This window comes from Ambystoma mexicanum, chromosome 6q, assembly GCF_040938575.1.
Source record: "Ambystoma mexicanum isolate Mex_15411 chromosome 6q, UKY_AmexF1_1, whole genome shotgun sequence".
Lineage (NCBI taxonomy): Eukaryota > Metazoa > Chordata > Amphibia > Caudata > Ambystomatidae > Ambystoma > Ambystoma mexicanum.
In genome coordinates this window covers 1,260,731,544-1,260,757,361 of record NC_090937.1, presented here as the reverse complement: position 1 = coordinate 1,260,757,361, position 25,818 = coordinate 1,260,731,544, and the positions used below count along the sequence as shown (strand labels likewise).

At 44.7% G+C, this 25,818-nt stretch overlaps 1 protein-coding gene and 1 long non-coding RNA gene across 4 annotated transcripts in view; one reads left to right on the top strand and one right to left on the bottom strand.

Moving 5' to 3' along the window:
• Positions 1 to 25,818, top strand: part of ZCCHC4 (zinc finger CCHC-type containing 4) — a 939,775-nt gene that overhangs the window by 52,531 nt on the left and 861,426 nt on the right. Inside the window, exon 2 of one of the 3 annotated variants that reach the window (XM_069631857.1) lies at positions 3,659 to 3,777. The exons of 1 other annotated variant lie outside the window; for it this stretch is intronic. In XM_069631857.1, coding sequence (XP_069487958.1) covers positions 3,659 to 3,777 — 119 coding nt within the window. Of the gene's footprint in view, positions 1 to 3,657; positions 3,778 to 25,818 lie in introns of those variants that run through there. One more of the 3 variants, XM_069631858.1, reaches the window with a different exon arrangement.
• LOC138516604 (uncharacterized) overlaps positions 3,881 to 25,818 on the bottom strand; it is a 126,587-nt gene continuing 104,649 nt past the window's right edge. The window contains exons 2-3 of the long non-coding RNA XR_011282288.1: positions 15,879 to 17,369; positions 3,881 to 4,349 (exon numbers count right to left, since the gene is read on the bottom strand). This is a non-coding gene — a long non-coding RNA (uncharacterized lncRNA). The remainder of the gene's footprint in view (positions 4,350 to 15,878; positions 17,370 to 25,818) is intronic.

Genomic DNA, 25,818 nt, shown 5'->3' with positions numbered 1-25,818 from the left:
TGAAACCCTTTGGATATTTGCATACAATGTAAATAACTGAAACAATTGGATGTTTCACACATAAGCGAGCATTGTTTGGCAATACCAAGAGTGTGCAGTCACTTAAATGATGTTAAGCTAATCTATTGTTTTCTTTTTTTCTCTTTTTCCTTTTCTTCTCAACATTCCCATTACCTGCTTTCTTTCTGTACCCCTGATGTTTGCCTCGCATGCATTGGATACCAACTGAATTTTGTACAATTTCTTAATTTTGTATGATGCCCATTGAACATTGCTAGATATGTATATGTTACTTTGATTAATATTGTTGGCTTTGTTTATATATAAAGAACCTTTTGCCTTAAGAAGGACCAAACAGGTTGAAACACGTGTTGGCAAAATCTAGGGAATAATTTCATGGTAAACTTCAAATATGCTCAATAAATCCAATTTGACACAATGAATACCTGATGTTAATTTTACATTATCTGATAACCAATCTATATAATTCAGGATGAGCGCAATCAACACTGGTACGTCTCTCTACTCACTATTCATTAATTACCTTTGCTTGCCCTTTATCCTTGAGAGCAGAACTTGCCTCTCACCCCCACGTTTCATACTTGCAATTCAACCTCTCTTGCAACTGATTTACTTTAATGACAAAATGCAAGGCATTGGTTTCCATGATAAAAAATAAAAAATGCTGCTCATGCACACAATAATAACCTTTTTCTTTCCTTCACACATAACGCCATGATAAAGGTTCTGTAAATCATGGATAGTTTTGTGATATCTCTGGATACAAATTAAATGGGGACATTTTTCTTGTCACCCTAACCTTCCTAGATCGGGTACTTCGCAATGTAGGCCTTTGCTGGTGCTTTAATTTCAGCAAACATACAATGTATACACAATATTGAAGCGTCTACAGAGAAGACCGGTTATTCAATTCTCCGTTTTCGCAAGGAAATTGACAAATGGTCTCCTTTATCTTTCATGGTGTGGTAGTCTAGACACTGTTAGATGTATTCCGTTGTTTAGCTGTTTTCCATGATACCATTTACTCCTTTGGCAGAATCTATAGATGTTAACAAAACAATCTACAGATTTCTATGGGCAGTCAGAAATTAAAGGATTTCCCTGAAACGGCCTCAAATGTATAAAACCGATATAAACTTTAAAAACTATTTCATTATATTTAGATTATCCCAATACTCTCTGTGGGTACTCCAATGCAGAGGTGCATAACAAAACTACCCTGGCTAATATTGAATAACTCCTTTGTACCTTTTTTATTTTTTAAAATCTTTGTTAGAATGGAATGCCTCATCAAAACATTAATACAACCAAGGCATTGGTTGATTAACAATAATCTGTTTATCTTCATTATTTAACTTTTGTACTCCAAGCCAATACAAATATATTATTAAAAAACAAGAAATTATTAAGGAATCTGCTGCACTATACAATTAACAAACCTGCGGATCTCCCTTTTTTATCTGGCAAAATACATCTCTCGAGGATGTTAAATGGGGCCTGCAGTGCACAAAAAGCTCATGAACCCCAAACAAATTACATCAAGCAAATATTCTCTTCACTTTCGTACATGTGCTATATTACTGTACGTTTCTGCATTCATTTTGGTACAAAATCCCATCTAGTTTCTTAAAATCTACAAGACTGCCTACTTTATTCCTAAATAAAATCAAGTCCTGATCACATCTCTGAATGATGAGGGTCTCGTTTGAGAAAGAAAAATGACTTAATGAACACCCGGCTCACAGGAACCCGGCAGATACCTGACCCTGTAGATCCTAGAGCTCTAGACCTGGAACCCCCCTCCCCCCAGTCCTCCTGAGTTTACTGGCTTCAGTAGCTTCTCCCATGTTATGTAATGTACCATCTTGCCCCGTTCTAATTTGCTACCTGCTCTTGGAGTCTCGGGAAAAATGTTGTTGGTAGCTGAATTGGTATTTGCAAAAAGAGAGGGAGCAGTTTGGGTTAGAAAGTCTGATTACGGAAATTCTGCGCAACGTATAAACTACCGAAACAGTATGTTATTTGTAACACGCTTAATACCCAGCGGTTTCTAAGCGCGGACACGGGGATCGAACCTGCTTTGCTCCATGTCGCGTTGTTTCCAAGGCGAGCACATTGCCCCTGAGCTATCCTCACGAGACCACTAGGCAAGCCCATTTAGTTCAGTTCTTAAGTACTATACCAAGATACAGAGGGTGTTAATGAACACCGGATAAAGTTTAGAACACCCTCCATTTAAAGCAGGGCATTTTGTTTGAGATGCACAATGTATAGTAATATATCGTCAGCATACAGCAAAAGCTGTGCATTATTTTGGTTCAAGTATGGACCCTTCACCCCATGCACCTCACATAATCTTCTGGCCCCCGTGTTGCCCTGCCACTGCAGAAAGGAGGAGCTATAAGGGACAGCCCTGTCTCCAGGATCGGACTGGCCTACAGGGCAATAGGCCGATGTCCGAACCAATAGTACAAAATGCTGGTGTGGGGCAGTTTTTGTTGGTCAAAGTGGCCCACTTTTTTGCCCAATTTGCACCAGTTTGATGAGTTCATTCACTCTGCAGCTAGTAGTTTTGACCTGTGTTGCTGAATAAATATTCTTTAAAATGCACAAATTACATCACACTTTATCAAAAAACGTCCCCTTGCTTACTATCCCAACAGTGTCACGAAAGGAATGAGTAGCCATTTGCTACCTTGGGCCACTTTTTCATTGGTGCCCGAATTTTAGGGCCCCGTCTGACCCTGTTTGTCTCGTGCCTTAAGGTAATGTAAAAGGGTTCGACGGAGTGCCAGTGCATACCATGGTATGGGGATCAGAGTAGATAAGTTGAGCCATTGCAAGGAACCGTCACTCACCCCATTGTATGTAAGAAACTGAAAAGGTGAAGCCATTCCAAAGAATCCAAAGCCTTCTCTGCGTCAAGGGAAAATTGTAATCTTTGGATTGTAAAGAGCAACACATTGAATCAGGTTATAGAGGGGGGAACTGCCATGCGTAAAGCCTGATTGTGCAGGCAGGACAAAATATGGCATCAGGAGAAGGGGTGGACAGGATTTTTGCAAGAACCTAATGATGGCTATAGTTGTCAAGCTTCAGAAGGGACCGTGTTCTACAGGACGAACAAACCGCCCTGTCCTTACCATGTTTGGGCAAGATAGTTTACATGTGCCTCCATCGTTATTATCGGTAGTGGCTGCACAATATTTCGGTAGTAATTTAAGAGCGCAAAAGTTGCTATATTGCTGATAGAATTCAAGACCGCCTGGATGCGCGGCTTATCGGTATCTAACGAAGGAACAGCTTCCTTGATTTCCCCCTCGGTTATTTCTCTACTAAACCAAATATGCGCCCCCACCAACGTGTGGCCACCTAGGTATCTCTGGATATGTTTGTATGATGCATTTAGGCAAATGGTATATAGCTAAGTATAATAATCTACAAATTGTTTATTGATGACAAATGTTTGCACTATGATGTACTTCACATATATATTCCATATGTGTGGATAACTATATATTCTACATACGATTTTGTTGAATACCCAATTTGTTCTTTGTAATATTTGTCATATTTTATATTCTGTATTTCTTTGTTTACAATAACCTTAACATACATGTATATCATCTCTCTATAGGTCCTACGCTTCTGTTTGTAAAAGTGAGTCATGACGAAGAACAGGGCAGGAGATTTTATGCATGCTCTGCATGTAGAGATAGAAAAGATTGCAGTTTTTTTCAGTGGGAAAATGAAAAGGTAAGGAGTTTTGCCAGAATTGCACCCTCCCTCCTCGGTATGGAGTATACCATGCATTTATTATAAAAACATTCATCCCCGACTGCTTTTATTCTTCCTCCTTGCCTTTGGCATGCTCCCTCTCAGAGATAGATATGAATTGAGCCCATCCCCTGTACATCTAAACGGACAGAAATAGAAATATTTGAAAAATCTATTAATTGAATTGTCACATACTATACTAATAAGGAAACACTACACTTCTAGTATGTCGCGCATTTTAAGATACATACATATTAGCCCGCCCCGTCACCTGGCAAGTGAAGCCAGTAACCCTGCTACACCAAATTTGGAACCATTTTTAATATTGTAGCATACACAGCGGCCACTGCCACCAAACATACCGGCATTATTAAGAAAAGAAGGAACAATTGCAAGTGATATCGGTCTAAAGGAAATGAGCAAGAGCTACGCGTGATTTGAACCACAACTATTAAAGTCCTCAAGAGGTGCACCAGGGGAATGAACTGGAGAGTGTGTGCCCTCTGGGTAACCGGTGTTCAGGTGAGCATGTATCTTGCTTCTGTTCACTCCTATTAGCAAAAAACGACAAAGTAACATTAATATCCTTGCCAAATGCACACATTAGATACATATATGAAGAAGGACATTTACCACTTATTGCAAGATTTACTATCTTTATGCCGGTCATTTTAAATAGCATCCCTTTTCTCGAGTTCCCAAAATCAATAGCACCTGTTTTTTGAAATGGTCCTTTTAAAAATAACACCCTAAAACTGATGTGCTAGAAGTACACCATTTTTACAACACATATTATGCAAACAGCATGGCATCAAGAGAGGCTATATGTACAGTGATGCATCAGTACTTTTTGATGAAAATATTAGTACAAATAAGAATAGAGAGGGATTGGAGTTACCATCAATGCAGAATAAATATACGCTTATGGACATGTTAAAACAATTGGAAAAATTACAAAAATGAGAAATAAGTACATGGTGCAAAACAGTTCACTTCAAAAAGATTTGGATGTTAAGAAAATATTAACAATACCATAATTCGAAGAGTAGGTCCTCTTAATGTTGAATGAATGGGGTGAAGCCACAAATGAATGCTCCTTCAAGATGTTAACCCTTCAGGTCAAATGCGCAAGAAGTGACGGAGACAAGCACCGCCTGCCACGCAGTTGCGCTTGTAATGGCCTCTGAGTAAAGCCCGGGCCAAAGACACGATTTTGCAGCCCTAATGATGTTGTTGCTCCAACTCGAGAAAGGTTCTTTGAAGAACAGGGTGCGTGCCGTGAGGTGTTATGACGGCTGCTCCGGCCCTGCAGAATATGAATTGGAGGAGCGATCCTCCCGACACAACCGCAAAGACTCCTTCCAAGATGGCGTTGGCTAAATGTGGAGTTAAACGCCCAGCGATGTGAGCCCTCCCCTGCCCGGTGAGTTAATTCCTTGAACTAGCAGAGGTGTTGGATGTGCTCTGATAATCTTCCCGGAGCTGCCTGGAACTGGACATCCCTTCAATGGGTTCTCAAGATGCAGTGGTCGCAATTCTCAGGCAAAATGTCGGATCCCGTTCAGATTACACTCTGTCTCGCAGGATCTTCTGTGGTGGGCCTGTGACGGAAATCTGATGAAAGGGTAGCCGTTTTGGCAACCGTGGCAGGAGGTGACGATGGTGATGGACGCTACCCTCACAGGATGGGGAGCTCATGCCAACGATCTGAGCGCCAGCAGTCGTTCGTCTCCATCAGTGTCCAAACTCCACATCAACCTGTTGGAGCTGAGGTCCATCAGGCAGGCCCTGAAGGCTTTTCTGCTGGCTGTGCAGGGGAAGAGTGTCCTGATCATGACGGACAACACAGTCACCATGGATTACCTCAACAATAAAGGGGGGGCAGGGTCACTCCCGCTATGCAGGGAGGCGATGCAGCTCTGGTTCTGGGCGATACAGCATGGAATCTCACTCTCTGCAGTTCATCTAGCCGGAGAGGAGAATGTGGCGGCAGACGCTCTGAGCAGGCAGAGCACGGTCTCCACGAGTGGGAGTTGGCTCAGGAAGTCCTTCTGGAGATCTTTGCCCTTTGAGGAACCCCTCAAATGGATCTGTTTGCGACCGGTGACAACCGGAAGTGCGAAAGATTTTGCTCAAGGGAATTTCCTCAGAGAGGAACCTTAGGGGTCGCATTTGTCGTGGATTGGTCATTCACACTTCTGTACGCATTTCCTCCGGTCCTCGTCATTCCTCGGTCACTCACCCACTAAGGAGGTAGCAGAGGTTCGGATCCCACATGATCCTCATTGCTCCAGATTGGTCCAGGAGAGCGTGGTACCCGGACCCTCTACAAATGTCCATCTGCCCTCCGCGCCGTCTTCCCCACAGAGAGGATCCTCTCTCTCTCTCTTTCTCTCTCTCTCTCTCTCTCTCTCTCTCTCTCTCTCTCTCTCTCTCTCTCTCTCTCTCTCTCTCTCTCTCAGCAGGGGTGCGGGGGTGAGAGTTCTCCATCCAGACGTCAAGATTCTCAACCTTCGTGCTTGGTTTCTGGTTGAGATATACGGATTGGGACCACCCAGATGACGTGCTGGAGGAGTTGCTTTCAGTCAAGCGGCCGGCAACCAAATGCCTGTACCGTACGTTTTGCAACTGGTGCAGAAGAAACAATGTCAATCCTTTTCCGTGTTCTATTCTGATGGTTCTTTCTTTTTTGCTTTCTTTGGCCCATAGGGATCTTCAAGTGGGTACCATAAAAGATTACCTGGCGGCGCGGTCTATTTTCAAGCGCTCGTCAGAAGAATGTTCTTATTTTAAGATTCCTTTTGATTTACCAATTTCTAAAAAGGCTCACAAATGTGTTCCTGCCGTCCCCCGTTTCAGTTGCCGGTTTGGGATCTGAATTTGGTCTTGAAATTCCTGATTGGTGCTCAGTTTGAACCTCTGCACTCTTGACCTTTGAGATTGTTGTCTTTCAAGATGGTTTTCTTGGTTGCAGTTACATCTGCTCACTGAGTGAGTGAATTGCAGGCACTTTCATCTAAGCCACCCTTTATTGTGATTCACAAGGATAGGGTTGTATTGAGGGTACGTCCGTCCTTCCTGCCTGAGGTAGTGCCTGAGTGTCATCTGAGCCGGAAAGTGTCACTTTCTGCTTTCTATCCTCCCCCTCACCTTGGTAAGGAAGAGGAGAGACTTCATAAATTGGACCCTAGGAGAGCTTTGAGCTTTTATATCTCTATGATGTCCAGGGTCAGAGTGGACGACAAGATTTTTGTGGGATACACTGGACACCGATTGGGCCAGGCTGTTACCAAACAGACCTTGTCCAGGTGGATTATCCTCACCATTACTGAATGTTACAGATTGGCGGGAAAGGACCCTCTGGAGGGTTTGAGAGCCCACTCCACTAGGGGTATGGCTAAGTCCACAGCCCTGCAGTGAGAGTTCCTATTAAGAATATTTGTGACGCAGCAACGTGGTCAAGCACCTTTGTCAAGCATTACTCCCTGGATACGCTCCATGGTCAGGATATGGCCTTTGGTAAAGCAGTGCTTTATTCTGCCATCTGATTGGGTATTCTAAATTCTTTTCCCTCCTCCATTTACTGATACTGCTTTGGGAGTCTGTCAAAGATGTGGAATACATTGGAGGACACAATCCATTCGAAGAACTAGTTAATTAACAACTGGTAACGTTCCTACGACTGGATGTTCCTCCAACGTATTCCACATCGCCCTCCCAGCCTACTCCTCTAAAGAATTTCCTAGGCTATTGCAGCTTGCGTTCCCGCAAGGCTAGGTGCAGTCAAGCAGTTGTTGTGTACGAGCAGGTTACATGTTATGGAGGAAAAAACATAAACTGGGGCTACGGGCGCCGTGCGTCCTATTTATAACATCCGGTGACGTCACCCGCGATGGAGGCCTTTGAGGGACATCGACCCAAAGCCATCGATGCAGGAAACCCTCTGCCGAAAAATTTCCGAAGCAGCACAGCTGTGGACATTACATGTCAAAGATGTGGAATACGTTGGAGGAACATCCAGTCGAAAGAACGTTACCAGTCGGTAAATAACTAGTTCTTTTTGCATTGTCTGTTTTTAGCTTATCCTGTGGCCTGCCTTTAATGATGAACCGTAGAGCTTTAGGCCCATGTAATCTTATTGGGGAATTTCTTTCTGGTTTTTCGTACACTTCCTCATTGTACAAATTGGGTTGTCTGTGTCCTTTACTCCAAGCTGTTCGGAGGTTCTTTTTTATCTCATCTTGAGGCTTTGAGACTTGCAAACACTGTTTTAGATCAAAGCCCAGTGCTCTTAGCTCCTCTGTTGCTGTCATCATTAAAGATGTTACTGCTTGCGTCTTGATGTGAAGACCGACCATGTCATTTTCCTCTTCCCTCGGGAAATCTACAATTTTGATATCTTTCGGTTCGATCACTCTGAGTTGGGGCACACTTTGCAAGAGTGTCATTATGGTTGCATGGTTCATGATTAATGCTTCATTTGCTTTTAGTACTCGTTCAATTAAGATTTTGCATGTACTACTTTCCAAATCCTGTAATTGAGACAGCAAATTCTGGTGTTGTTGTGGCTCACGCTGGTCTCCCTGCCAACTCTTTTCTTTGTGCCTTGTCTGAAAATGTCTCCTTTTTGTCTTGATCCACCAAGGTCTCCATTGTGGCTTGGTGTGGCACTTTTACGGTCAAGTTGTTTGCCAATTTAGATCTTCTCGTTTCCAATGTGTCAAATTGGAATCTTTTTAAACATAAATCGGTTTCACATTCCTCCTGGTCTGAGTCAGCTATGGTGATATTAGATAGCACGTCACCTTCTGTAAGAAGCGACTCTTCGTCCTCATAAGTGGAGCGATTTAGTAGTACAGAGTTAATGACTCCTTCTGGAGTTAAGCTTTCAGCTTCTATTTGGTCTGGTATCGTCCGGCTTTCTCTGGAAGTTGTCTCCTGAATCTTAGCTGACTTTTCGGGGGAATCCCTGCGCCCACTGATTGCTGTGGTTTTGTTTTGCCAGTATTCCTCTGTCTTTCGCAAATTTCTAATAAACATTTCTCACACCTCCCCCCTCTATTTGTTTGCATCTCGGATGATTTGATTTTTTTGGGCTTTTTTTATTTATTTATGAAGCTGTTGTTTTTGACTTTGCACCGGCCCCTACTGTTTTAAGCTCCTGCGAGGCCTCTGTGTTTTGGTGTCTTTGTAGGTAGTTGCCTTTCATTTGCTTTCCCTATTTTTTACATTATGTGATTATTTCTTGCTTCTCCATTGAACATCTGTGGGCAAGTGCTGATATTATTTGGCGTGGTCAAACACTGTGTGCTTATATCTGTCTCTCCAGTGGGGCACGAGCTGCCACTCTGTCTTGAATTCAGGGCTTCCGTCTCCTGTAGTGGCATCTGCCCATCCTCAAATGCTTCTGTATGGGTTTGGACTGAGAGGGTTGTCTTTTTATTTCCAGCATCTTTTGTTCTTAGTAGCTTGAGAGTGTCTCTGAAGAAAGCTAGGAACATTTTTTTTTGTCCTCTCTTGTCTCCTCTATTAGGTCGATTAGGGTTTTAATGATGACACTTTCAGACTCTTTTTCTCTTACTCTCTTCTCAATTGCCGCTTCAATATGCGATTCAATGAAGATCAGCTTAGACTGCATTAGAGCAATCAATGTTATCTGATCCGTATAGTTTTCTTGAAGGGATTCATACAATTTGAGGAACAGTGACAAACTTATTGAGACCATCGAACCTAGTGCTGCCTGCAGATTTGCGCACTGTTTTTTTTCTAGGCTGAGATGATTGGATGTAGATTGTCTTTCTGAATCCAGAAGATCACATCGCAAACGCCTTTCATTCTTGGCTCCGCTCTATCTGTGTCTTGAGTATCTGCGTCATCTGACTCCTCTGTGGATGTATTTTGGGAGTGTCTTCTCCTCCTTTGGATCGTCCCTTGCTTCTTGAGAGTGGCCTTATCCTGAGTAGTTGATCCCACTATTATAGTACTGTTCGACCTTCTTTGTCATTTACAAGCTTCACTCTTTTTTTCAGGGGCAACAGTTGTTAAAGATCCATCAAAATCCACTTCTTTGATTGGCCTTTTTGATCCTCTTATTAAACTCTGTGTGTTTTCTTGGTTGTAGCGGAAGGCAAGACCCTTTCCGTCACTAGCTGGCTGGACCTGAGTCCTAATAACTGTATCTTCTTCATCCATTGCCTGCCTATTATCCCTCGGAATTGCGCTGCCTGTTTCACAAGTCATAGCAAGCCTTTTTTCCGATATAAGCAAGGTCATTGAGGGCAGGTCAACAGCCAACTTCGTTTTGATGGGCGCTTTCTATGAGCTCCAAAGTTTGATCCAGTACAATACCACCCTTGTCTAGTGAGGACTGATCATGCACCAGTATTTCACTGGAAGGTAGATGTGTTTCCTCTCTTGTCCCACTAGAACTCAGGCCTACTAGGAGATCAGCATCCGATATCTTGCCAAACATCTCCCTGATTTTTCAGGTTATCGGTTTTGCCTTTTGCCTGTTTCGGGTTGACTTGGCCGCCTGAGCAGGGGGAAGTTACCTTTGGTCTAAATTGCCATCTCAAGATCTTAGTCTCCGGAAGGGACTTGCACCTCTGTTTAAGTTGCACGCAACTCGGTTGGCCAGCGTAGTTGAAGATTTAAACAGAAGGGAGGCTTCAGCTGCTTTTGCTTGATTAACTGCGGAAGGAATTGTTGAGGCATGAACCGATGGATCCATATCAGGCTCTGTGTGTTCTCGGCACAGCCCAACGTTTTCCCCCGTCATATTTTCAAATCCTGGCAGTGGGAACTTTTCCAGGGTATTGAGATTCGGTAAGTGTCTATCACTAGAATCCCCATTGGAACACGTGAAGAGGTCCTGAGAATGGACCCATCGATTTTTCTCGGCATCAGGCTTAGCAAAGGACGTGGCCAACATTCTAGTGCCCTGCTCTTCACCATTCTCCCATGCCACTACCTCTGGCGGAGGCCACCCGAGTGTTCCCCTGATCCCCCGCTCTACATCTGTCACCCGAGCAGGGTGCAAGAGAACTCCCGGCGAGTCCAGAGGGAACTGGCAGGGGCACACAACAGACTCCTTTGTAATCGGGGGTAAGGACAAAGTCGCTATTAGGGGCTCAAGGGGCAGGGGAAGCACAACAGTACCTTCATCCTTGGACGGGATGGCAAACGTCACCTGTGTTGGAGCCTTTGAAGGTGCTTCGACAATTCCTCCTAATTCTTTGCACGAGCCCTCGTGATGCACCATCCTCATCTGACTCTGTGTCTGCAGGGGCAGACTGAGATCTAGTTGGGTTCGATCGCACCCACGGCCCACTCTGCCAACACTCTGCGACGCTCCGTGTTGGGAGTGGAGTATTTGGCAGAGTGGCCCGCCCCCAGGCAAAGGCCAATTAAGAAAGGCTGCACAGGCAAAGCAGTCAGGAATCCACACGGAAACGGGTCACAGTGCTTTCGCTTTCACAACTGCCAACACTCCTAGGGCCTTTATAAGCTTCACCAGGTTAAAAACAAACATTTACATCCTCACCAACCGGCATGAGCTTTCCGTACGTAACTAGCCCTGAGATTTAACAGGATTGTGTCTCTGAAGTACGATGTGCTGTCTACGTTCTGCAGTCCAAACGACAAAGTCTCTGGGACTAACAAAAGGTCCATGGCATCAACACAGCCATGAGTTTTAACACATTCTCTGACATTCGTGGTCTTCAATTCAGATGTATAACCTCATTTCTCATTCATTCAGTCTTGTGGCTTTGTGTGCCCCACACTTTCTTGGCCATTTCTGTAGATTCAGGTCCTCTGATTGTCATCCTTGACTTCTGGGGAGATGCATTGCTTTAGTCTCTGGGCCCTAGATGTGTTTCTATACTAGGCCTGGATAATGGATTAAGCAAGGGAGGGGCAACACCAGGCTCAACCCCACAGCTTACACTGGGATGCTGGCCAGCTGCCTTCTCCATCTTCCTGTCATGGGGGCTTTGTTTTAGTCAACAACACCCTCCTTAATAAGCTGCGATGGTCTCATGTCAGAGGGGACCTTTCCTGCAGCTTGTCTTCCTCCAATCACCCGTCACCCTGATCATCTCCACTGCTGGTTCTCAACCCTTTCCCCCTTCTCTCCTTTTGTAACTTTTTCGCTCTCCTCCTGAATGCTCTCCTCCCCCTTATTTATAAGCTCCAACCTCCTCCTGAATGTACTCTTCTCCCTCTTGATGCTACCTACTGCCTCTGTACGCGCCTCTCAAATGCTTGACCGTTGGCTATTAATCCTTCCTCCTCACCTGATGACTTTTGGTCGGTCTTTTCACGTGAAGTCTTAACAGTAGTCTTCTTTTTCGTTGTGCGTTTGCGCAGCTTTTCGTTGAAGAGGTAAGGACGTTTTTCTCCAGCCGCCAAAGTGATTCCTGAAGAGACTCAGAAACAACACCCTGGCGGACTGGAGGCGCGTCCTCCGAACGGGGAAAAAGCCTGGAGGCTAAAAAAACCCGTTTGTGGAAATCATAGTAGGAACTCCGGAGAGTAGGTAGTCACTGAGGTGTTGTGTAGAGTTAGGAAGAGCAGACAGGAGGACTGAGCCAGAGGAAGAGAAGAGAATCACAGAGGATGGCAGAAGGTAAGAAAGCAAGGCAGAGTGGTTAACCCTCGAAAGGGAAAACGGAGTCCAAGAGGGTTGTAATGCAACAAGCCTCTGCTGCAGAGGAAACCAGAATGTTGCGCAGCTCCATCATGGATTTGCTTCAACAAGACATCAAGGGAGGGCAAATTGGTTACAGGGAGTACTGAAGTAGGTAGTGCTGAGGATGGACACCACAGGAACATAAAAAGGATACATCTTTGTAGCTGTATGCCATGGACTGTTGTATGCAAATTCGGGTAAATCTAGCATGTCCAACCAGTTGTCTTGTCTATGTGTAATGTAAAATCATAAATATTGTTCCATTGTGAGGTGAACTCGCTCTGTCTGTCTATCCATTTGTCTGCAGGTGGTAACCAGACAACAATGATCTTTCTATCCCCAATAGCTTACATAGGGTTGCCCAGAAGTGAGAGGTGTATTGTGAACCCATGTCCATGGTTATGGAGAGGGGTAAGACATGTAACCTAAAGATGTCACAGAGAAACACGAGGTAAATTGTTTAAAATGTACCATTTTGGTAAACTAGTCTACTGTGACCATGATGGCGGTATGGCCCTTTGAAAAAGGTAAGTCCACAACAAAATCGGTATTGAAGCAGGCCCATGGGCCGATGGGAACGGGTGACTGAGTGAGTTTTCCTACAGGTTTTGGAAAACTGTACTTGGTCTTGTGGTATCAAGAACAGACAGACACACGTGATCACAGTTCAAGGGTGTATATTAACTGTGCAGGTACGGATTAAAACTGCCTAATCTAAACCTAATTCTAAGATGGGAGCAAGATATGACCATCAATTCAAAATAAGGCAGTCCTTGTGGCATCCTGTCAAAGTAAAAGGCCCATACTAAAAAAAAAAAAACTATTGACAAAACCTAACAACTAATTACAGAAAGAGTGTGGAATAGGGGTTTCAATAAAGAAAGTGTTCACAAATAATAAGTCAGGATATGATTGCCAGGGGTCTTCCTTCCCCATGTTTTGAGCATGGGACAAGGTGGATCTCCTGAGCACAGCACATGCTTGAGCTTTTCCAGCACAAGCAGACAGTTCTGTGTCAGCTATCAAGTTCTTTGATGGTTAAGTCTCAACAGAAGGGCCTGATGTATTCAACAAACAAACAAAAAGTTCTGTTCTACATAAACGATGGGTGATGCTTCACCGTTGGGTCCCCCTTATTCGGGCATAGATCCCTCATGAATCGTATTTAATCAAGACAGTTCCTTTCTCACTGGACTTTGGGTGATGTCTTTCCACCCCTGGATATCCCTCTTGGACATCAGCCTCCCTCTTTCGGGTTAACTATGGCTTTTCTTTCATTCATGAATCTTAATGTCTTTTTAAACAATTCTTCAGGCTTCACCTCTTTGTCGGCCGCCCTCTATCGCGTTCACTCTTGCCAACCTTTGCTAAGCCAAGGCCTTCTGGTACTAGTAGTTTAAACAATTGGGTATGTGCCCAGAGTTTCTCGAGTGAGCACCTACGTGGTGCCTGGCTCATCTGTAGCTGGATTTCCCCTTTTACACCAAAAGTTCTTTGTACATTCTGCAATCAGCCATTTGCTGCTTTTGTTCAACACAGTTCGGTTTCTTTATCAGTCCTCTCCTCGATTCACCGGCTGTGATGAACCGCTCCGCTTTCTTTGTATCGGGAGGCAAAGCCGGTACCATGATAGCAGGCGTCTCCCACTGTCCTGCTTATCAGCATAGGCACGCTCCGTGTACCGTTGACATCTGCTGCAACACACTTTGGCTATTGTTCTCGGTTTTATAATTCTTACCACAGAGGATTCACAGGCCTTGGTCGGAAAGGGCAAGGTTGCTTCTCTCCTTGTCACCCTCTAGGTTCATGCCGTCTTTCTCCTCCTCTTGAACTGCTGTGCTGAGTTAGCTCACATGTCGTGCGGTCTGCCCTGCTCGTCCTGTGCTGTCATGCTCCACCTTTTATCCCTGTGGGGAAGGGAAAGGGCCTTCGGGTGTGTGTGATTCTGGTCAATTGCCTGATCCTTGTGTTGGGACATTTCAGGTAAGCGGCTTTGGTGTTAGTCCATTGTCTTTCGTGTTGCGCGAAAGTGTTCGTGTCGGAAAAGGTGGGGCAGTGTTTTTGAATGTCCTACATGGTAGGATGGGGAAAAGGTGTTGAAAGAAAGGGGATACTGCGTCTCAGCCGCCGGTGTCTTACTTGCCAAGGACCCCCCCCATCCAGGTAATCCTCCCTCAATGGTCCACCCCCAGGAACTGGATCCAATAGCGATAGGAGTGTCCTGACCACCTGGATGACAGATCCCCAGGGACTAGCTAGGGAGACACCTTCAGGTTTTTCACACTTGGCACAATTTGGGCAGGATGAGATGTAGGATTGTACATCAGTCCTCATCGAGGGCCACCAGAAACAGCAAGAAAGGAGTGCCAAGGAAGACGTTACTCCACGATGTCCCGCAGGGGGAGGATATCCTGGCCCAGAGCTAAGATCTTTCTTTGCAATTCGGCCGAAGGGACTACCAAGCAGTCTTCATAGAAAAGATGTCCTTCTCTTTGGTGTAGATGTTTCTTATCCCTTACCGGTAAATGTACCAAGAAGTTATCATATCTAGTCTTGACCTTTTCAAGAAAGGGTTGTATTATCTTGATGATTTGCTTGTTTTGGAGGATCTTTTCCTTCTTCTCTGGATGGTCTTCCTCATCAACCATGGTATGGCAGATAGGGCATCAGCCACAATGTTTTGACTTCTCGGTAGATAGGTAACGTGAAAATTGTATTGAGAGAAAAAATAGGCCCATCGGGCCTGTCTGCTATTGCTGCATTCAAGCTGTTGCAGGACCTGGAGGTTCTTATGCTCGGTGCAGACTTCAAAGCAATGAGCTGTACCGAGTAGATGTCGCCTCCACTCTATGCAAACCGCACGGATGGCTAGTAATTCTTTCTCGATAACTGAATAGTTTCATTCACTTTGAGTTAATGTTCGAGAGTAGAAAGCTATTGGATGTTCCTCTTGGTCATCTCCTTCCTGCTTGAGTACCACGCCGATCGCTCCATGCCAGGCGTCGGTTTCTACAATGAATGGGTTGGTCTGAACGGGTTGTATGAGGACTGGTGCAGAAATACACTTGTGTCGGAAAGGCTTCTTCTGTGTTCTCTGACCAAAGAAAGGGTACTGCCTTCTTTAGTAGGTATGTAATAGGGAGTACGCCTTGTTGAGGCAGGATGAACCCTAGATAAGGCACACAACATACCTCGAAAAGGCACTTCGGATTAGCCAACAACTGGTTTTCATGGAGCCAGGCGAACACTCCAGAGAGGTGGATTTGATGTTCCTTCAGACTGCGTGAATAGAAGAATATCATCTAGATATATGATCACATGCTGGAATAAAACATCAAAGAACAAACGGTCCATGAAATGTTGGAATATGGCAGGAGCGTTTACTAACCTGAAGGGCATTACTTGATACTCAGAACAGCCCAAAAGGAGTACGGAATGCCTTCTTCCACTGTTCACCTTCTTTCACTCCGAGCAGATCGTTACCCCCTCTTAGATCGAGTTTTGTGGATAGCATAGCTCCCTGGACTGCTTCCAAGATGTCTTTTGTCAAGGGCATGGGGTACCAATCTTTTATAGTCCCTCTGTTTAGGCCCCGATAATCAATACATGGTCTCAACTCGCTGATATCTTTTTTAGCGATAAATAACAAGGAAGCCCCTGCTGAAGACCTGGATTCCCTTTATCAGACCATTGGTTAAGTTACCATCTAGATACTGTCGCAAAGCCTTCTTTTCAGGAATAGAGCGAGAGTGCATCCTTCCGAATGGGATTATGGTAGTGGGATGAATATCGATAGAACAGTGTTTTGGTTGATGTAGGGCAGTTCTTTGGGTAAGTGGTCTTGTAAAATTTTAATGTATTCATTATACCGGGTAGGGACCAATGACACTTCTTTGATAGTAGTAAGTGGTTCTGCTGGACCCCTGGTCTGTGCCGTCTTGGCCAAGAAGGGAGGAGTGTTATCAGGATAACAATGGGCCTTAAGAAAGCCAATGAAAACGTCACCATGTTTTCTCTCCAATTGATCTCGGGATTATGTCAGCACAACCAGGGGATGCCCAGGATGATCAGAAAATTAGCTGCCCGAATGATGTCAAAAACAATACCTTCTGTGTGACGAACTATGTACATCTGCTCTTTTCTTATTCTGGTTATAAGACCGGAACTTAAAGGCCGGCCATCTACACCCTCCACTGGCTGATTTATGGATTGGTCTTCCAGCTTGAAGTGATGTTTTACTGCCCATGTAACATCCATGAACACTTCTGTGGCTCCGCAGTCAATGAGAGCCAATGTCTCAATGATGAAACCTACTTATCCTGTAGTCGTACCTTCAGAACCATTAACTGATCTTCTGTCTCTTCTGAATATTGTGTGTCAATTTATCAGGATTCTGTAGTACCACCCCGGTCAAGTATACCTTCTATGACCGGGATTTGAAGTTTCCTGGATTCCTAGGCGGTACATCTGGGCAATCCCTAAGCTGATGGTCATGGGATCCACAGTACCTACACAAGCCCATGTCTCTCCATCATTGCCTTTCTGTTGTGGTTAGTGGGCCTCTGGCTGATCCCACTTGAATAGGTTCTTCAGCAACAGGAATGTCCTTGGGGATCTGGTGGGTTACTGGTCTTGGGATAGAAGGTCCCCCACTTTGTCTCTTCCTTTCTTCGCGTCTTTCTTGCTGATTAAATTCTATCTGCAGAACCAGATATATTTGGTCAGCCAAAGACTGTGGTTGGGGGATGCGGGCCAGTTCATCCTTGATCTCGTCTGAGAGTCCCCTCCTAATTATGGTGAACTGGGCAGTTTCCGGCCATCCAGCTTCAGAGAATAACTTCTTGAATCTCGACACATATGTGAGAACATCTTGATTGCCCTGTTTTAAAAAAATATATATATATATTTTTATTTGGTTGGTTGAAATTCATCAACATTTCAAATATAAAACAATCATGAATAAAAATGTGAACAACAACAAATTTAACATAAGAAAAAAACAAGAAATATCAGGAACAAAAGCTAGAAACAAATACAAATACAGATGCAAAGGGCTAGCAGTGCACAGAATCTAGCATCAAACAATTCAAAAAATTAACAGTAGCAATTTGTATAGCTGTGCAAGATGAATTTAGAATTGCTGCCCAACAATCTCGCAGGTCTAAATGACCTAAATAATTGCAATATTTTAAAAAATGTGTCTCTTTCACCACGGAGAGGCACACATTCGGTGATCAAATGAATGCGAGTTTGATGGGTATCGGGTGCCATACAAAATCGGCAAATGTTGCTTGATATAGGAAGGAGTTTGCGTCTGACTTGTATGTCTCTTGTGAGGCATAAGTTAAACCTCAGGCGTAAAATGCCTAAGCAGTATTTCGGGGTAGGCGATAGCAGCAAATATGGTGCCGTTGTACACATTTCTTTGTGAGGGAATCTTAAGCCATCCCCATCTTTGTACTGGAGGCAGAAATCTCTTGTCAGAAGCCAATCAGATTGGTAAATTTTTTATTTGGCTCTATCAGGATTAGTTATTAAAGTTTTGATTGAGACTTCTGCATTTACCAGAATATGGTAAGCTTTTGTTAACCATGTATGTGTAAAGACATGCGTTACAGAGAACATGTAGTCCGATAACAATTTCAGTATGGAAGTGTGAGGGGTAGAGATCAAACATTTCCTAAAAAGTGCACAAACACGCCAATTATAAAGTGCTTGCAATGAAACAAGACCCAACTCAAACCTGATCCATGGACAAGGAGTGCATTGTGGTAAGTGTAACACATTTCTCCAAAATTTGGCCCCCCAAAGTGTGAACAGTGATGATAGATCGCCATGAAGAGTTTCCAGGCCATAAAGTAACATTGGGGTAACTTTCAAGTTCCAAAATTACAGTGCCGGAGTGATAGATAATTTACCATATTTATACATTATGAGAGAGGCCTGCGAGATGGCAGTTTTCAATTTGCTACTTACATGAGCGAGATGACTGGAAGCGTGAGACTTGTCCTCGAAAATCATCCCAAGATAAGTGTATTGGGAAACCACAGATAAAGGGATCTGATTAATGTGCCAAAGATGGGATAAAGGCTTGTGGTATCGTGGACAGAATGATACTATTTGGGTTTTATTATTATTTACTCTTAATTCGTTAGTGAATGTAATCGTGGAAGGCGTTTAGCAGATTCTGTAAACCAGAATGAGATTTGGAAATGAGCACCAGATCATCAGCGTACATTAGTGCTTTGACCTGGTGGTTATTGAATTTGGGTGACTCTGAGATGATGTTTTCGAAGGCAAGTTTCACATCTTGAAATAAAATAATTGAAAACAGCTGAGGCTAAAACGCAGCCTTGTTTTAAACCGCGAGCCGTAGGGATGCTTGAGGACAAGCGGCCATCTAATGAAAGGCGGATTTGTATTGAGGTGTTGGTGTGTAAAGATGAGATTATGTCAAAGAGAGTAGGCGGACAGTGATCATGGAGTAATTTGGCAAATAAGAGGGGTCTGCTGACAGAATTGAACGTAGCATGCAGGTCCACAAAAGCAAAAAAGATTTGCTGTTTTGTGGCATGGCACTGTGCTTTGAGGGCATTTAGGCAGATTAAATTGATGGAAGTGCCTAAGCCTGCAACAAAACCTGATTGCTGGGGGTCACGCAGATGAGAATTTTTGGTCTATAGATTGAAGTTTCGTAAAATAAATTTACAGAATAGTTTACCCGGGGCATCCAAAAGTGCAATGGGGCGATAGTTGGATGGTAAACTACGATCGCCCTTTTTAAAAATCGGAATGATTAGTGAAGTCTTCCAGGAGGGAGGAATTAATTTATGCTTTAGAATGTTGAGAAAGATGTTGCATAGAATATTTGCCCATTCAAATGGGTAAGCCTTGAAGATCATGTTAGAGAGGCCGTCTGGGCCCGTGGCCCGAGATGAACTTGCTTTCATAATTTGCTCTTGGATATCAGAGATTGTAAATTCAACTCTCCAAGAGCCGGAGGTAGCAAATTGAAGATTGTGATTGGGAAATTCTGAATCAGTATAAAGAGATGAAAAATGAGTCAGCCAAGCTGAGTCTGATACCTCATTGATCTGCAGAGCACCTTGTGAGTTAGATGTCAGGTTATGAAGTAACTGCCACATAGAGCTGGAATTTTTATTCTTCATGGCCCTGAACATCGTTTCGCTGTCATGTTGGTATAGTAAAGCTTTTCTACTCCTAATCCAATTCTTGTATCTACATTTGAACGTGGAGAGGTCAGAGCGAAGGGAAAGAGAATTTGACCGTAAGATAGCTCTTCGTGCTTTTCGATAGTCAGCTTTAGCAGACTGAATATCCGAATCGAAAGCATGTATGTGTCGACCGGTCAACCTTCTCGAAGTGGTCAAGGAATTAGCAAAAGGACGCAATAGATCAGAGTATTGTGTATGGTGGTATAGCTGAGCATGATATTCCAACGCACTCAAGATCCAACCGAATTAACAAGTAGTTTGGTGGAGAGATAATGTTTCTTCCACGAAAATAGACCACTGACTCTTCAAAGAAAATAAATTGTGATCACTATAAGGAAGATTAGTGATGGTGAGGCTGTCTATGTGTTGGAACAATTTAGCATTCTCGTAAATATAATCGATAATACTTGAGCTAGAGCCACGATGCCAAGTGCTTTGAGGGTGGAGGTCACCCGGAAGAGCCCCATTTACCATACAGAAGTTGCGCTGCATCATAAACAAGGACCACATAGATGTGGCTTGATTAGAGCGGGCTTGGTTCCAGCAATTGAGATTGATGTCACCAAGAACAATTGTATGTGAAATGTGCGGAGTTTGTAAAACCATATAAAGGATGGATGCCAAACCATCGTAGAAAGATTAATCGGTTTGTCCAAGGGGATTGCGATAAATGTTGAGTAGCGCAATGGTAAAGGGGCGATGTATGATCTTCACTAGTTGGATGTGGGCTTGCACTGTTGCCCATGGAAGAACAGAGAGGCCCATCCCAGAATTGACTGCAACTAATAGGCCAGAAGAGGGTCTGCCCTTGGTGGGTAGACCCGGGAGCAGAGTAAGGTCAAATCCCTCCCATACAGGAGGAGTTAACAACCAGGTTTCCTGTAAGGCTATGATATGATGGGTAAGAGAAAGAGTCTGTCATGATCTCTGCTTCCAAAAGGTCAGGGTTTTCCCAACTCCCTTGGAAGCAGATCCATAACCCAGGTTCCGAGTGCCAACCAGTCCCAATTGGGACCTTTTGGACCCAGTCCTGGCGCCAGTGGCACCAGGCTCATAAATATGCCCAGTCCCAGCGCTGGAAGCGCCGGGCTCATAATGCTTGGGTGGATTTACCTGCAGCAGACCATGCTGCTTACTTGCCTGCCAGTTGAGTCTCTGATCCTCTTCTGTTTGGAACTACTTTTCCTGTTGGGTGGGGCAGGAGCCACTCCCTAGATTCAGAACACTGGAACTCTTCTGGAAAGCAGGAACTCTTTTCTTACCTAGGCGTGGCTGTGGAAGGAGACACCTAAGCACTACAGGAGGCTTTTTAAACCACACCCGATGGATGAATCTTGCTTTGCGTTATTCTGCATTCTCAGCAGCAGAACGCTCATCGTGTCTTCTGCATCTGATCCTGGGCCTAAGGAAAAAGGCTTACCATTCTGAATCCAGTCTTCAGCAACACCTATAAAGACAAGAAAGAACAGGTTAGCATTACGGTCTTCAGTGACAGCTCTTCACTTACCTGGTCCATCGGCTGTCACCAACGCCTCGCGCTGCATTCCGGCATCTGAAAGACAAAGGCTTACCTACTCTTCGTGCGCTCCGGAGGTCTTCACACTGCATTCCGGCATCTGAAAGACAAAAGCTTACCAACTCTTTGCACGCTCCGGAGGCCTTCGGCGCTGCATCCCGCATCTGAAAGACAAAACAAGGTGCGTTTAAAGACATTGGGGAACTTTAATACTCACGTGCCATTACTCCTTTCCACATCTAACCCAGTGGGTATTCCGGCACCCTGCAGCCGCCCCGAACTTGTACCTGCAAAATAAAAAGACAGTTAGAGCGCCTTGTGAAGCAGGCAACAAGCGCTTACTTACGTGCTTCCAGGCGCTTCTATTTATCACACGGGCTCCACCTTCAACTCACTTCAGCCCGCCATCCGCCATCGCCGGAACCCTGCGAAACAAGAGACATCATTACTAAAGACTTTAAAGACATTAGAATTACTCGAAACTTACCGTTCGTGCAGTAAACGACGGACAGCAGTCCTCTGAAGTCAAGAGGCCTGCTCCCCTTATCCAGTGAAGAAACTGGTTACAGCACCCTGCCTCGAGGCAGATGGAGAGCACGGCGTTCACTTACCTAAGGTGAGAGCGTTAACCTTTGGGGTTCTACAGGAGAAGAGAAAGGGAAGAAGAGAGAGACATTCAATAACCCAGTTCATTAATCCCACATTTTCTATCTGCAGACATCTTACCCTTCGAGCCAGACATACAGTGCACAGAGGTCCAGCCCAAAGAGCCAGCCGTGTGTTACACATCACCTTTGAAGATACGGTGTACGCCCAGTCAAGACCGGCGCCTCTACGGGAATCAGGTGAGCGTTACAGAACGCAAAGCCTACCACAAAACTCCCGTCCAGGCGCTATGGAAACCTCGGATACCGACCAGCTAGCCCAGTTACTTGGGGAACTAAGGGCAGAAGTGCATGCAGCCCGTCAGGAAACGAACGCTCTAAGAAGGGAACTGATTATTTCCAAGGAGCGAACAGATGATCTCGCTAGACAATTGCTACAGTCACAAGCCGGACAGACCCCGTTACCCGCATCTGGGGGAAATCTTCCTTCTACATCCTCTATGAATCCAGTGCAGATCAACCTACCTGGGAATGTACCTCTGGCTCCGCCCGAACGATTTTCTGGTGACCCAAAGAGGTTCGCAGTATTTATCAATCAGTGCCGGTTGCATTTCTTATGCCGGCCAGCAGCCTTTCCAACTGATCAAGCTAAAGTAGCTTTCGTGCTTTCGTACCTTAGTGGCAATGCGGCAGACTGGTCGATCCCTCTAGTAAATCAAGATGATCAGGTCCTCCATGATTTTCAAGCTTTTCAGCTCAGTATGGAAAAACTGTTCGCAAGACATTCACAGGGGCAGGCCTTGGACAATGAGCTTCTTTCGTTGCGACAAGGTAATCAAGACCTTTTGGCTTATATTGCGTCTTTCAACAGACTGATAGTGGAAACTCACTGGCCTGAGGACAAAAGGATTACGCTGTTTTATAGAGGTCTACGCGGAGAGCTCAAAGATGTGTTAGCCCAAGTAGTGAATCCCCCACAAGATTGTTCGGACTATATAGACTTAGTCGTTCAAATAGATCACAGACTGCAGAACAGGAAGGCCGATCGTTCCAAGTTTGATGCTCAAGTATTTTCCAAACCGCCAACTCCTTCCAAAGGAGTAGACTCCGGGGAACCCATGCAAATAGGGGGTCTGAAAGTTCCTCTAACACAAAAGGAGCGGGAAAGGAGAAAACAGTTGCAATTATGCCTCTATTGCGGAAACTCAGGGCACTTTCTTCGAGACTGTCCGGTGAAACCTGCCAAGAAGGCAGTAGGAGCTGCAGTTACCAAAGTTACAAACTCTGAGCAGGGAAACGACCTCACCCGACAAGAATAGAGGTCCTCTTGGCGAGCGTGAAAACCAGTTCCGTGACCTCGCCTTTTGTGATACCTATGGTCCTCATCAGCCCGGATAATCCGGATCGATTACATGCAATTGAAGCTTACATCGACAGCGGTGCCATCGGCAATTATGTGGATCATGAAATGGTTTTGAAGATGAATCTAACTCTTTGTCCCAAGGCTGTAAAGGACGTCATTACTACGGTGGATGGTACGGAGATAGCCTCCGGGCCAGTAACGCATACCACTCAAGAAGTGACGCTAGTAAGTCAAGATGGACACCATGAGAAGATCGTGTTCGATGTGATCAAGGCCCCTCAGTTTCAGATTATTCTAGGAATACCTTGGTTAGAGAAACACAATCCTCTGATCGATTGGCGAGCAAGAACGGTCCAGTTTCCAGAATGTGTCTCTACTTGTCACCCTCCACCTGGTGTGGCACTGGCAGCAATTTCTTCAGAGACTCCCCAGTTACCTCCCGAATACCTAGAATACCAAGATGTTTTCCGGAAGGATCAGGCTAACACTCTACCTCCTCATAGGTCTTATGACTGCCAGATCGACCTGATACCTGGATCTACTCCTCCTTGTAGTAGAATTTATGCCCTCACCGAGCCTGAGAACCTTCACCTTCGACAATACCTGGATCAATACCTGGCAAATGGGTTTATTCGTCCTTCCAAGTCCCCTGCTTCTTCAGCTTTGTTCTTCGTTCCAAAAAAGGAAGGAGACCTTAGAACTTGTATAGATTATCGCTCCCTGAACCAGATCACCGTTAAGAATAGATATCCGTTACCTTTGATCCCTGAACTCCTGGACCAAGTCAGAAAAGCATGCATATATACAAAGCTGGATCTTAGAGGAGCTTACCACTTGGTACGAGTAAAAGAGGGCGATGAATGGAAGACGGCCTTCCGCACCAAGTATGGGCTATTTGAATATCAGGTCATGCCCTTCGGACTTTGTAATGCCCCGGCCGCCTTTCAATATTTTATGAACAATGTCCTCAGAGAGCTCATAGATGTGTGTGTTGTTGTTTACATTGACGACATCCTCGTTTATTCTTCATCGGAATCTGAACATCGGAAACACGTGAAAATGGTCCTCGAAAGATTGCGTCAACACAAACTTTTCGCTAAGTTGGAAAAATGTGTTTTCAACGTGACTGAAGTTGAATTCTTGGGATTCATATTATCACCTGGCGGAGTGCGTATGGATTCAAAGGTCGATGCAGTTCTCAAATGGCCATCACCATCCTCCGTAAAAGGTGTGCAAAGCATGTTAGGCTTCGCTAACTTTTACCGCAGGTTTATCCCCGAATTCTCTCGAATAGTCCAGCCCATCACTGCCTTGTTAAAGAAAAACAAACGTTTTGAATGGTCTACCGAGGCGGAACAAGCTTTCCAGGATTTGAAGACTAAATTTATCTCTGCACCAATCTTAAAACACCCTCGCCCCGAACTCCCCTACATCGTGGAAACTGATGCTTCAAGCCTTGCCATGGGGGCAGTTCTATCACAAAAGGACCCGGTAACCAATCAGTTGCATCCCGTGGCATTTTGGTCCCGCAAATTCTCGCCTCCTGAAATCAATTACACGATTACTGACAAGGAACTTCTGGCTATCAAGTCTGCCTTTAAGGCTTGGCGGCATTATCTGCTGGGGGCCCGACACACCGTTACTGTGATTACGGATCACCGAAACCTGCAATATTTGAAAACCGCAAAAGCCCAATCCTCTAGACAACTCCGTTGGGCATTATTCTTTGCCGAGTTTGACTTCATAATTACCTATCGACCAGGTACAAAAAACGGTAAAGCTGATGCCCTTTCTCGGATGGGAGTGGAAGAACACTTGATCAACCCTAAACCTGTACCAATCATTCCCGAACAAAGAATTCTGGGTGTAATCGCCACAGAATCCATAGAGGAAGTTAAGGATAAAGCCAGGCAACTTGTAACTCCAGCAGACATACAGAATTGGCATCTGCAGGGAAAGGACTTTGCAGTAAAGGACAACTTATTGTATTTCCAAGAACGATTATACCTACCCAGCACAGATTTACAAAAAAAAGTAATCTCTTGTTATCACGATTCTTTAATGGAAGGACATCCCGGTATGGCCAAGACCTCAGAAAAGATCAAGCGCTACTTCTGGTGGCCGTCTTGGAAAAAAGATATCAGAGACTTTATAATGTCCTGTGGAGTATGCGCCCAAAACAAGAGTCAAAAGGAAAGACCAGCAGGCCTCTTACGCCCTATTGACATCCCACCTCGCCCTTGGCGTACGCTTTCTATGGACTTCATCACCGATCTACCTCCATGCTCCGGATACAATACGATTCTAGTAATCGTGGACTTATTCTCCAAGATGGCGCATTTCATTCCGCTCAAAGGCTTGCCAACAGCAGCAACTCTGGCCCGAGAATTTCTCGAAAACATCGTCCCACTGCACGGTTTTCCTTCGGTTCTAATTTCGGATCGAGGTAGTCAATTTATTTCTCATTTTTGGCGAAGTTGCTGTCGGTCGGCTCAAATTGATGTGAGACTATCGACCAGTCACCACCCTCAGACCGACGGACAAACCGAGAGGACCAATCAAACTCTGGAACAGTATTTACGCTGCATGCTGCAACAAACTGAAAAAAC